The sequence below is a fragment of the Tachysurus vachellii genome, chromosome 2 (assembly GCF_030014155.1).
Source record: "Tachysurus vachellii isolate PV-2020 chromosome 2, HZAU_Pvac_v1, whole genome shotgun sequence".
NCBI classification, from domain to species: domain Eukaryota; kingdom Metazoa; phylum Chordata; class Actinopteri; order Siluriformes; family Bagridae; genus Tachysurus; species Tachysurus vachellii.
In genome coordinates, this window is record NC_083461.1 from 18,955,571 (window position 1) to 18,968,435 (window position 12,865).

The following is a 12,865-nucleotide window of genomic DNA, read 5'->3' on the forward strand; positions in this document are numbered from 1 at the left end:
TCTCTCTCTCTTTCAAACACACACTTCATTTCTCTCTCTCACACTTCATCTCTCTCTTACTTCATCTCTCTCTCTTTCTTTCTCACTTCATCTCTCTCTGTCTCTGTCTCTGTCTCTGTCTCTCTCTCTCTCTCACTCTCTCTCTCTGTGCTGTTATCCAGCACAGTTTACAAAGTATGCAACACAAACTAAAGTTAACGGCTATGATACACTTTGTTTTTTTTAGTCATGCTGTATATTGTTTACATGTTCAGTTTTGGCACTGTTGTGTATTTGCACAACAGTGTACACAATAGTGTATTTGTGTATATGCTACGACAGAGTGCAGAGGAAACGGGTGTGGTTATATTGAGGAATTGTAAAAAACCAACAAAACTTTACTTGACTTGACCAGAATAAAAAATTTAACTTTATAATAGTAATATAAGTAATAGTAAATTATGAGTGCAAATCATCTAATAAGATTCGAGAAGCCTGAAATGCAAGATTATATAAAATGTTTTCCCAAAAATGATGTGGTTTTATGAATCATATGGACTTCTGTGAACAGGAAGCTTCACTGAGATCCCTTCAATGAGTCACGTAGAGCGGTATGATGTAGTCAGACCTCAGAGACTCGGTGAGAGCAAGAAACAGGTAAGTAATTGTAAGGTTGTAAGTGGAATTGGGGTTTATGCAGAAGGAGGCAAATTTGAAATGCAAGCAATCACACATCTGCTCACAAGCCTTTATCATGATCCTACAATCAAAGTATTTTGTCTCCTAGGCCATGGAATCACACGATCATGAAACGTATCCTGAGATACTCCTTTTTCAGCTGTTGTTGAATGGAAATAATCATACAGTTTACTTGCAAAAAAACAGGTAAAATAAACAAACAAGCATACAAAGACAGTATGCATTATTAATCCTCTAGGTGTTCCAGTTTTATTATATTTAACTCCTAGAACATACTGAACATATATGCATGATCAGTCTCCTAACCACTTATAACCAAGTCAAGTCAAGTCACTTTTATTGTCACATCACCACAACACATGTGCCATGGTGAGTGAAATTCTTGGGAGCGTGCTCCAGAAATTGCAGAACAATTTACATACATTAATTAGGAAACAGAAATTAAGAATAGTTTACATACGGGTGAAAATGTGCAAAATGCTCAGTACCAGGTGAAATGTGCAAATGTGAAAAGATGCAATGTGCTCATACTGTACATAGTCAGTACACACAGTGTACTATTCGACATATTTATAATGCACTATACATTATATACAATATGTACTTATATATATATATATTATATGTGTATGTATGTATAAGTGTGTGTACATGTGTATATATATATACGTGTATATGTGTATATATGTGTATACACATATATATATATATATATATATATATATATATATATATATATATATATATATATATATATATATATATATATATATATATATATATATATATATACGTATAAATATAAATATTATATATATGTAATATGTAAGGTGCAACAGATTATATTGAAATATTGAATTAAATGCAGTGTGTACTGTATGTATAGTCCAGCGGGTATAACTGCAGTATGAATGCAGTGTGTGTGTATAGTCCAGTGTTGAACTGTTGAAGTTAAAGTGCAGTGTGTGGCATACCATATTGTGGAAGTATGCTGTAACCAAGTAAATGGTATTTAAATAAATCATAAATGTATTCTGTTTTGAATAATCGCAGACTTCTTATTGGATGTAATTACACTGAAATACACTATGAAGCAGATGGTTCGACTGTGATCACTTCTCCAAAGCTTGAGGTAGGTTTACTTAGGTTTACATTTTTTTAACCTAAATCTAAACTAAGACATATTAATGCTACAATTCTACACCTTCAAATGCAACATTAGAGCTCATATTTTGTGTATTGTGTTTTTATTTCTTGTCTCTTAGAAAGTATGATCATCTGAATGTGGATTCTTTTTTATGGATTATTTTTCAGGACCATTGTTATTATCATGGCCGTATAGATGGAATAGAGGATTCATCAGTGAGTGTTGGAGTCTGCTCTGGCATGAGGTATGGTGATGCCATAACACGGGACATGTTAGACATAATGACGCAAATATAAAGTTTGACGTTTGTTTTCTCTGTAGAGGTTTTGTCAGGGCTGAAGAGCAAATGTATCTGATCGAGCCCTTGAGTAATAGCACTGAAGGAGACCACGCCTTCTATAAGCGGGAACACCTGAGGAGGAAGAGGAGGAAGAGGAGTGCTTATGGAGACGCCGGTATCGCAGTTTATGACACAGAACCCCAAACAGCAGCCCTCTTCAAACGCAGCAGCTTGGTATATGTTTCTAAATTTACTCCTGACATCACCGGGATTGTATTATGCACAGAAATCTGACTGTACTACCACAATATCTAAAGCGTTTAATCATCACTTTAGAACACGAAGACTGTATTTAATACCCAGAGATACGTGGAGCTGTTTCTTGTAGCTGACAACGCTGAAGTAAGAGCTTTATTCAGACACATGCAAAGGCTTTACTCCCATTTCTTTGGAATGACACAGTCACAATTGATGATTTATATCCTTCTTGCAGTACAGAAGATTCAAGTCAAATGTTGATACAGTACGGGCAAGGATGTTAGAAGCCATAAATCATGTTGATAAGGTATTATTTTCTTACTGTTGATGTCTGGTGCAAGGGTGGAACACAATGCTGCTATCTGTCACTACTGTATCTGTAAATGAACTTCCTCAAACTGGTCTCTGCTGTATGAAATGTTAGCTCTAAAAATAAAACCATATTTATATTAGGATTTATTTAACCCGAAACACGATAGAAATACGGTTTTATCTTTTTGAACTCAAAAAAGACAAGAAAAAAAACACAATACTGAGCTTCAATTTGTTTAAATCCTGCATGTTTTTTTTTTATACATATTTCATATCTCATAACTAAGATTATTCCTTCCACAGTTCTATCGTCGACACAATATCCGTGTGTTGCTGGTAGGTCTGGAGGTGTGGAATGTAGAAGATCAGATTCTGGTCAGTGTAAATGATAATGAAACTCTCACCAGATTTATTCAGTGGCGACAGAAGCAACTTCCAAATATTGTCAAGCATGACAATGCACAACTTGTAACGTGAGTATGACACCCAGGAGTCTGGACCATAGTAATAATTGTCACACATAAGTCCTGTTTGATTCATTGTTTGGTAATGTTTTATGCAGGGGTGTTGATTTTTTGGATAAAACTGTGGGGCTGGCAAACAAATTTGCAATGTGCACTAAAGCCTCTGGAGGAATAAATCAGGTACTCCTAGGCCAGTTATGTGTCTACCATTAAAGACAATTCATGAAGAATTGATCAGAGGTCTCCAATCTTCTCCACAAAGGGCCTGTGTGGGTGCAGGTTTTCATTCCAACCAAGCAGAAGCCACACCGGAGTCTACTAAAAGCCAAGAACAGCTAATTAAACAGGTGGAATCAGGTGTGGCTTCTGCTTGGTTGGAATGAAAACCTGCACCCACACCGGCCCTTTGTGGATAAGATTGGAGACCCCTGATCTAGATCATAGAAGAAAATAAAAAAGATGCATTCTATATTCCGTCATTCCACAGGATCATAGCACGAGTCCACTGGGCTTGGCTACGACCATCGCACATGAGATGGGCCACAACATGGGCATGTCCCATGATGTCCGGGGCTGCACTTGTGGCCTTTCCGACTGCATCATGACTGAAGATGTGAAGTAAGTTGTGATCTTTTTTGATTCATCCATAATGAACTGCTTAAATGATGAACAACTGTTCTGCTCTCTAAGTGTTATCTGTGTGTACATTCTTTGAATTTTGGCAAACAAACTTGCATGCAAACTGTCTCTGTGTTGTTTATCATAGCTCAGCTGCATCAGTCTTCCCAGAGCTGTTTAGTGATTGCAGTCTGGATCAGCTGGAATTATTTCTGGAGAATGTCAACCCCAGCTGCCTGCTGGACCGCCCCAGCTCAGACAAAATTTATGGTGGACCCGTCTGCGGCAACGCTTTCCTTGACCCTGGGGAGGAGTGTGACTGTGGGACAGAAGAAGTGAGCTGACTCTTAATTTTCTTTCCACTGTAAATAAAACCCTTATCGTTTAAGTCAGTTAATATGGTCCAATATGGCGGAATTCTTTTTACATTCTTGTGCTAGTTTTGTATATAAAATGCATTCTTGTGGTGAGAACAATTCTTGATGTCTCACTTCGTGTAATATCCTGTTTCTGTTGCAGGAGTGTAACAACCCATGCTGCAATGCCAAAACCTGCAAATTTACAGAAGGATCTCTTTGTGCCCAGGGAGAGTGTTGTGAAAACTGCCAGGTAGAGTACAGTGTGATCTGCATCCTTCATGAAACTGAGTCAAAATTCAGTCAAATGCTGAAGGGTTGAAATGCATCCAGAGTTTATACATGGAGAGAAACCTGGGCATGAGGAGGGAATACATGCTGGATGGGAAGCCAGATCATCAGACACTTTCACACACACATTCACACATAGCTGCAATTTATTTTTGTCAATCAATCTACTGGCATGTTCCCTCCAGTGCCACACTAGCCATTGCTGTCGAAAAGATAGGCATGGATATCATTGGGCCTTTTTTAAAGTCAGCCAGGGGCCACAAATACATCTTAATCATCATGGACGACGCTACTAGATACCCCTGGGCGGTCCCATTTCTGAAAACCAGCTCCCGAAACATCATCAGAGAGATCCTCATGCTCTTTAGCAGGGTTCGCATCTTGAAGGACCTTGATCTAATGGTGGATCTGTGTCAGTTGTTTTAGGACAAACACCTAAGGACATTGGTCTACCATGCTTAAACAGATGCACTAGTGGAGCGGATGTGTCAGACTCTCAAACAGATGCTTTGGCAGGTGTTGGACGAGGAAGGATGGAATTAAGAGCTCCTCCTGCCCTACATTATTTTTGCCATATAAGAGATGCCAAATTCCTCTACCATATTCACCCCATTTGAACTGTTCAACCTCAAGACTTGAACCATGGTTGAGAGGATGCCAAAATGTTACAGGATCATTGAGGAGTCCGTCAGCTACTTGTCGAGCCCCATGCTTGTTGGTCCAAAGTCCAATGGATTTTTGAATCTGTGCAATGACAAGTAGGACGAAGCTCCCTTCACCTGCTGAGCCTAAGCCACACTTGTGGGATCTGCACCTCCAGGACACCTCCCTGGCCTGCCACAGCACCAATGCCGGCACCGTTTTCCTGATCCCAGAGCATTTTTACCCCATGTTACCCCTTGCAGAGGCGAGTGTCACAATATATGTATGTATGTATATATTGGGATATATTGTATAAACATATATACATATATAATATATATATTATTCATCCTATCCAAAGTGAATTCTCTCACATTGCACCCACAGTTCCCAGGATTGACTTCGGAACCACAGTGACACTAACCAGGATACAGAGGGTGCTATAGATGAACAGATTTTTTTAATGAAACACATTTTTTTAATGAAACCTGCCAGTAATTGTGGAGGTTACAATACCAAGTATGGAGTAAAAGTTTCACTGTTTTTTTTGCTAAGTATTAGAGGTGGGGTGCACGATGTTTGAAAGCCGATGTTGACATTTGAAATCACATAAACAACCCAAATGGGTGTCACCCCTGTTTTGATAGCTCTGCCCCACACATACATACGTAACCCAGGCAACTATTATGGCGGAACCAGCTGGGGCAGCTGGCCGAGGGGATATTTTTATCAAAAAATTAACTCAATGAGTAATACTATGGTAATACAAATGTGTATTTGTTGTACTGTGTGTTGTACCATGAAAGGTTTAGCTCCGTTTCATGCGGAAGACATTCAGTTCTCTCCAAAAAAAAGCTGGAAAGCTGATCCTGTATTAACACGGATCCTACTTCTTGTCTTATCGTAAGCCTTTTTTTGCTTTTTGTTTTTATCTGGCATGTCAGTGTTTCAATCGCTTTCTGCTAATGTCAGACATGCACACTGAACACTCTCTCTGCCTCAGATTGGCAAGACACGCCCCTTTTTGCTCATTGGCTACACGTTTGTTTTTTTTGTCGACCCGAAGCATTTTTCCAACATCGTGCACCCCACGTTTAACATCTGGGCAGCTGTGTGTTTCTGTGGAAACTGGTAGAGTCTGTATTGAGTGTAACATTAGTTATTCTGTCAACCTCTTCTACTTCCCTAGCTTAAACACTTACTGTGTTTGTATATTTGATGAAATGGGAAATTGGTGAATCAGTGTTTGTTGTTTCTCAGTGCCATAAAACAGGAAACACAGGGTGGAACTAACACTAGTGTAAAAAAATGCATAAATCACACAAGTCATCTGTAACAGTAGTGTGCTTTTTCTAAGAGAGTAAAAATCATCCAAATGATGTCTTCCTTTTTAACAAAATGACATCACACAGTAAGAAAGCACAATTGATTAGTAATGTTTAGTCATCGATTGTGTTTCCTTATAACATGTCCCCCGCTGTTTTGTTTCCTTTCTAGATGAAAGCAGCCGGCAGTGTGTGTAGAGCATCTGTGAATGAGTGCGATCTGGATGAATACTGCACAGGAATGTCGGAGAAGTGTCCACAAGACAGCTTTAAAATGAATGGGATACCATGCAGTTATGGAGACAGTTACTGCTACAACGGTCAGTGTCCAACTCTTCTCCAGCACTGCCAGAGACTGTGGGGAAAAGGTACCTATTCATATAACTTCTTTTAATAAAGTTTATTCACTATTACTGTTATATCATTATTCACTATTTGTTATTATAAGACCTGGTTGCTCTCAGAACCTAATGGTACTTGAAATCAATTCTTTATTGATTTCCCCCACTGGTTACTCGTGTCGCTGTGACCATGATAAGTTGTTTGTTCTATCCCTAGTTCAGACTTTTTGGATTTTCTCACATTCTCACTGTGTCCACATGGGTCTATGCTTTACTCCCACCTCCCAATAGCATACAGGTGAACTTATGAGTCTTAGTTACCCTTGGGTTTGAATGTACATTTCCACTATGCCCTGCAATGAACTGTCATCCAATACAGGATGTACTCTTACCTCAGGCCCAGTGAGTTCCTGCACCACCCTGAGCAGTATAAAGCGGTTGCTGAAGATAAGTTCAAGTTCAAGCTCAAGAAGCTTTTATTGTCATTTCCTCCATATATAGCTGTTGCAGTACACAGTGAAATGAGACAACGTTTCTCCAGGATCATAGTGCTACATAAAACAAAGACAGAGCTATAAGGACTTAGTAAGTTAGTCCTAGCCACATAAAGTGCATCTGTGTGACCTGGTGCAAATAGTGCAGGACAAGACAAAAAGACAGTGCAGGACAGAAGACAGTGCAAACAAAAAATACAAGACATTACACAAAAGACAATACACAGAAGAAAAAAGTGCCGACCAGTGTAAATACTGTATGTTCAAACAATATTGCGTGTGCAGAAATACTGGAATGAACACAGTATTATAGCAGCAGTTACATGAGGTATTGTGAAAGGATTGTGCAATACAGCAATCAACTGAAATGTGAAACATCCTGTGCAAAAAGCAAAAAAAGTGCAAAACAGCATGTAAACTGTTTGATGGATGTATATTGGAAGACAGGTGTAGGTCTGCAGTCCATACAGTCGATGTGCGTGTGTGTGTTGTGCTCAGTACAGTTCAGTTCGGTTATTAAGGAGTCAGACGGCAGGAGGGTGAAGAGTGTGTGAGGTCATTCACAATGCTGTTGGATGCAGCATGTGGTGTAAATGTCCATGACAGAGGGAAGAGAGACTCCAATGATCTTCTCAGCTGTCCTCAATATCCACTGCAGGGTCTTGCGATCCGAGACGGTGCAGTTCCCAAACCAGACAGTGATGCAGCTGCTCAGAATGCTCTCAATGGTCTCTGTAGAATGTAGTCAGGATGGGGGAGGGAGATGGGATTTTCTCAGCCTTCGTTAGAAGTAGAAAAACTGCTGGGCTTTCTTGGTGATGGAGCTGGTGTTGAGTGACCAGGTTAATGAACACCAAGAAATTTGGTGCTCTTTATGAATCAATGATGAATAAATAAATAAAATAGTGAATGGTCAGAAGATTTCTCGGGCAGTGCACCACAGTCACAATCTCACAAACTGACCCTTCCTGAATAAGTCTGAGGATGGGAAACATGTTTGTGTGCTTGCATTACAATGAGGCAGAATACAGAGTTTGGACTGTGTAATATAATGTAATTCTGAACAAAGTTTACAGGTTAAATGTGCAATGGGCAGCTTGTAAAGCTGAAAATCTGTAAACACATTTCCTGCACATGTAGCTTTCAAGATGCTAATTTGTGACATACACCTTATTAATTTTCCTGATTTAATCTTTTATAATTTTTTCTTTTCTTTTTTAGATGCCAAAGTGGCTAAAAGCGTGTGCTTTTTTAGGAATACATTAGGGATGAGTGATTCGCACTGCGGAAGGAGCAAGGATGGCTACAAACGCTGTGCGGAACAGTACGTTGAGACTACATCTTACTATCAGCTTACATCTAAACCTTAGATTAAGATTTGTTAGCTCTTGATTTATAAAGCTGTATTTACAAAACTGTATATAGTAAAAAAGTCTCAGAGATTCATTGAAATTTTCATTGAAAAGTCAGTGAAACATTTTCCCAGGTTTCCAGACATATTGTTAGAAATCTCTGTATTGTTTCACTGCTTTTCATTGTGAAGAGTGCAATCTTTTCTTACTTACAGAGATATGTACTGTGGAAGTATATTTTGCACTGGGGGTGATAATTTTCCCATTACTGGACTAAAAGCTCGATTGTTGACAAACACTGGAGATATATGCAACATAGCTGGGGAGAGATCTGAGGAAGACAACCTAAGCATGGTGCCTACAGGAGCACGGTGTGGCCAGAACAAAGTACGTGTTCCTTAATGTTGTGTCTGTGCTACTGTTTCTGTTTCTGGTATCACATTCGGAATAATTTTGTCCTGCTTGTCTTCAGGTCTGCTTTGACAACATGTGCCAGGATGTGAAAGTGTACGGTGTGAGCGAAGACTGCTCACAGAAATGTAGTGGACATGGGGTGAGACTCTTAACTCTTTTTACCAGAAGCAAAAAAGGCAGACACTTATTTCCAGGGATTTCAGAACAGCGTAACAGATATTGTGTCATCGGGTAGGCGTGGCCTATTTGATAATCTAACCTTATCCCTAACCCTAACCATAACCGTAGTTTTTGGTTGTTTATTTGTTTTCTAAAATAAATCTACCTGTATGACTGTTTTGTCCTTCGTAGTATGCTGTTTTTTTTGAAAGAGGGTGTTTTTCCAAGACCTCCGGAAACACGCCCACTTTAGGTCGTGGTAACGAAACCCCTGGAATTTAGTGAATGCCAGCCAAAAAATGTAATTTGAACCTGTTTTATTGTGTCCATATTCATCACTGAATGTCTTATTCATGTCACACTCCACAGTGGTGTTTAGTTGCTCATATGAAAGTAGACACTTTGGGTTTTAAAAATTATATTTTGCGTAGTAGGGACAATATATTCATAAAAAAGTTAAGTAAAAAAAATTTGAAGCTGTTATCTTCCACTGCTAGAATTCTGTCTAAAGTTATCTGTGTAAGGTTTTCTGACTAATTTTATATCAGACTTGATGTCCCATATGTCTGGGTTTGAGAACAAAATAAATCTATGTGTACACTGATAGGTATGTGATCATCGACAACAGTGTCACTGTCAGCCTGGTTGGGCTCCACCACACTGCAGTGTCAAATTTGCAGACTTGCCTTCTGGTAAACTTTATTTTTTAAACATTTTAACAGATTATTTTAAACGTTAGACTGTGGGCATTTTAAATTATCCTACTGAATGCTTGTATTTGAATTGCAGCAAAAAATCCGACAATGATCAGCATTTCAGTTGCAGCTGGAATCTTACTACTGCTGGCAGCTGGATTTGGAAGTTGGATTTATTGTAAAAAGAGAAAGGTTTCAAGGCATAAAACGTAAGTTCTTTTGTTAGCTGGCCAAGCACGGGATGCATTATTTCCAGGGATTTCAGAACAGCGTAACAGATATTGCGTCATCGGGCAGGCGTGGCCTATTTGATAATCTAACCCTAACCCTAAATGTAGTTTTTGGTTGTTTATTTGTTTTCAAAAGTAGCTTAACTGTAAGATAATAAAGCATAATAGATATAAAATATAAAATCTACTTGTATGACGGTTTTGTCCCACATTATCCATCGTAGTATGCTCTTTTTTTTGAAAGAGGGCGTTTTTCCAAGACCTCCAGAAACACGCCCACTTTACGTCATGGTAACGAAAACCCTGGGATTTAGTGGATGGAAGCACAGTGAAGTTCTTGTGATTGCAGATAGTTAACACAGGTTAAGTCTATATAACTGTTTTTTTTTTGTTTCTAGAAAAGCTGACACAGAACACTCAAATCCTCTATTTGAGAACAGTGAAGTAAAACCTGTTCTTTTAAAGGACCGTCTTGAAATCAGCGAGCCTAGTTTTATAAGTACGACCATGACCAGATCTGGTGTCCTACACACAGTCAAGCCAATGCGGACAGCACCGCAAGTGAGTGGTCGGCCAGTCAGCGTGCTTCAGTAACTCAACACAATTACAGTGTATATATACTGCCCAGTGCCTGATGCCAAAATTCAGAACAATTCATTTTTGCTAACTTTCACAGCCTCCTCTTAAAAAGTCTGATCCAGAGCCAACTCAGACTGCGCCACCCATTTCTTTATCCACACAAATGAAGCCTCTGCCTCCTTTAAAGTCTCAACATCCTGCTAATGTAAAACAGGTGAGCTGTTACACTGTGCAGTATTGTTTACATACACATGGGTAAACCTTCATTTAATGGCTGCTTACGCACCCGAAAATTGCTCAGTGGGCACGGTGCACACTATAAAGACACAACGGTGGGCACGGTGCACACAACCACACACTATAAAGACAAACCCCCGAGGCACAGGAAGATACACACAGGGCTGAGGCAGGAATCAAACACCCAACACTGAGGCTGTAAGCCAAAAATGCTAACTGCTAAGCCACCAATTCCTCTGGCTGGGAACAAAGAGAACAAAATAGTTAGCCTTGTTCTCTGAGTGGGAGAAATAACACTCTTTTACCCATCAATCACAGCAACACTGGATCACCTCTGAACTCTGTTATAAGGAAAAGGGTAGATAGCATTTTTTCCTCAAGTATGTTAGCTGCTTTGAAATAATGCTTCACGTGTCACATGAGAGAAAGCATGTATTGTAGTCTTCACTCCATCTAATTGGTTATATAATGGGCTCATTACTGTTGGAAAACCTTTAATTGCTGTTTAAAACTGTGATGTTTGGTATTAAAACTGCAAAAAAAAAGTCTTAAGAAAATGTCAGAGTAAGAATTTAGTAATGAATTCACGGTTACAATTTCAAGTTACTCCAAGAAAATTGAGCTCACAATATGAACAAATTGGTTGTATTTATTTATTGTATTGTTCATTTTTTTTGGTGAGTGTACGTTATTTTGTATTGCAGGTGAACAGACCGCCCCGTCCTCCAGCAGTTCTGGTAAAGCCAACTGTAGGCTCTGGATCCTGGAAAAAATAAATCTATAATAACATCTGTGGTATTGAGAGAATTCCTACTGTCTGGTTTATAAAGCATTGAGAATGTAAAGATAATTTAATCTGATGGAAAATAAAATGACCCATGTTGTGAGTCCTAATATGTATATTATAGACTGTACTATAGTCCTGAATGCTTTTATACCCTCTTTTGGTCATCAGTTCTTTAAGCTGACTATTGAATTAAAAGCAGTGTGTTTTAGAGACTGAAAAAGAGGAAGCAAACCTTGCACAACAGAGTCTGAACCTTCTAAGGATATGACTAGGAAAGGAATCATCACATAGATAAATAATGGATTTTCAGTCTGTTGGGTGTACAGTATGTGTGACTAATAACACATCTGCACAATGGTGACACATCAGAACTGTGTCTCTATGTAGTCATGTCTTTTTCCCGCTCAATTATTGAATTGTGAATTTATGAATTGTTAAGTATATTACAAATATGAAAATAGAAAATCCGTTCTCCATATTGTGGAATTACTGTATATAAATTACTACTTTAATAACTATATATAAATACTTTATAGCCTGGGAACCACTGTAAAAAACAAACCTGTACTTTTATTTTTAAGTATTCAATTTTCAGACACGAGTATAAAACATTTTTATATACAGCACTGAATGTATTTTATTGTATAGTCCTGCTAGGATTTTTTTGGAGGATTGTTGTGGATTTTTGCAAAAAAAAAATTTTTTTTTTGGAAGACATGTAATTACTTTCTATGATAGCTGTATACATGTTCAATTTTTATGTGTTATTTATTATTTATAAGCATTGCATTCTTATAATAGAAATAAAATTTCCTTCTTTGCATGGAGTGTCTGTACCAGTTTGTTTAGTGGTACATATTAGTACTTTTGTACCCTTCTCATATCTCACACTGTGTTCCTAGGGTGTCATTCCGGTTGCGGTCCTAGTCAACCGTCGGGGGGTGGGGGGTGTTTGGCACTATTGGGTGGTTCCTGTCTCTTGTTGCACACAATTTGCCTGAAGATAGGAGCCATGTTTCTCAGTCACCTCAGGCTTGCTCCTTGGGATAAATACAAACACATTTAAATATATCTAATATTATCTTGAATTTTTGTATTATATTAATCTTTATATGAACTTTTTTTAATGCTTATGTTCTGTAAAGCTGCTTTGAGACAATGTTCATTGTTAAAAGCGCTATACAAATAAGAATTTGAATTTGAATG

The 12,865-nt window shown here is 38.5% G+C and overlaps 1 protein-coding gene across 1 annotated transcript in view; it reads left to right on the plus strand.

Moving 5' to 3' along the window:
* adam8b (ADAM metallopeptidase domain 8b) overlaps positions 1–12,482 on the plus strand; it is a 14,926-nt gene extending 2,444 nt beyond the window's left edge. Inside the window, exons 2-22 of the mRNA XM_060862113.1 lie at positions 551–636; positions 767–864; positions 1,732–1,810; positions 1,993–2,069; positions 2,147–2,339; positions 2,442–2,507; positions 2,599–2,670; positions 2,979–3,148; positions 3,238–3,319; positions 3,627–3,757; positions 3,906–4,092; positions 4,277–4,366; positions 6,544–6,739; positions 8,428–8,530; positions 8,774–8,945; positions 9,031–9,111; positions 9,739–9,823; positions 9,921–10,035; positions 10,455–10,617; positions 10,733–10,849; positions 11,577–12,482. Of these exons, the coding sequence (XP_060718096.1) occupies positions 551–636; positions 767–864; positions 1,732–1,810; positions 1,993–2,069; positions 2,147–2,339; positions 2,442–2,507; positions 2,599–2,670; positions 2,979–3,148; positions 3,238–3,319; positions 3,627–3,757; positions 3,906–4,092; positions 4,277–4,366; positions 6,544–6,739; positions 8,428–8,530; positions 8,774–8,945; positions 9,031–9,111; positions 9,739–9,823; positions 9,921–10,035; positions 10,455–10,617; positions 10,733–10,849; positions 11,577–11,648 (2,435 nt within the window). The 3' untranslated portion in view covers positions 11,649–12,482. The remainder of the gene's footprint in view (positions 1–550; positions 637–766; positions 865–1,731; positions 1,811–1,992; positions 2,070–2,146; positions 2,340–2,441; positions 2,508–2,598; positions 2,671–2,978; positions 3,149–3,237; positions 3,320–3,626; positions 3,758–3,905; positions 4,093–4,276; positions 4,367–6,543; positions 6,740–8,427; positions 8,531–8,773; positions 8,946–9,030; positions 9,112–9,738; positions 9,824–9,920; positions 10,036–10,454; positions 10,618–10,732; positions 10,850–11,576) is intronic.
* Positions 12,483–12,865: the final 383 nt, after the last annotated feature.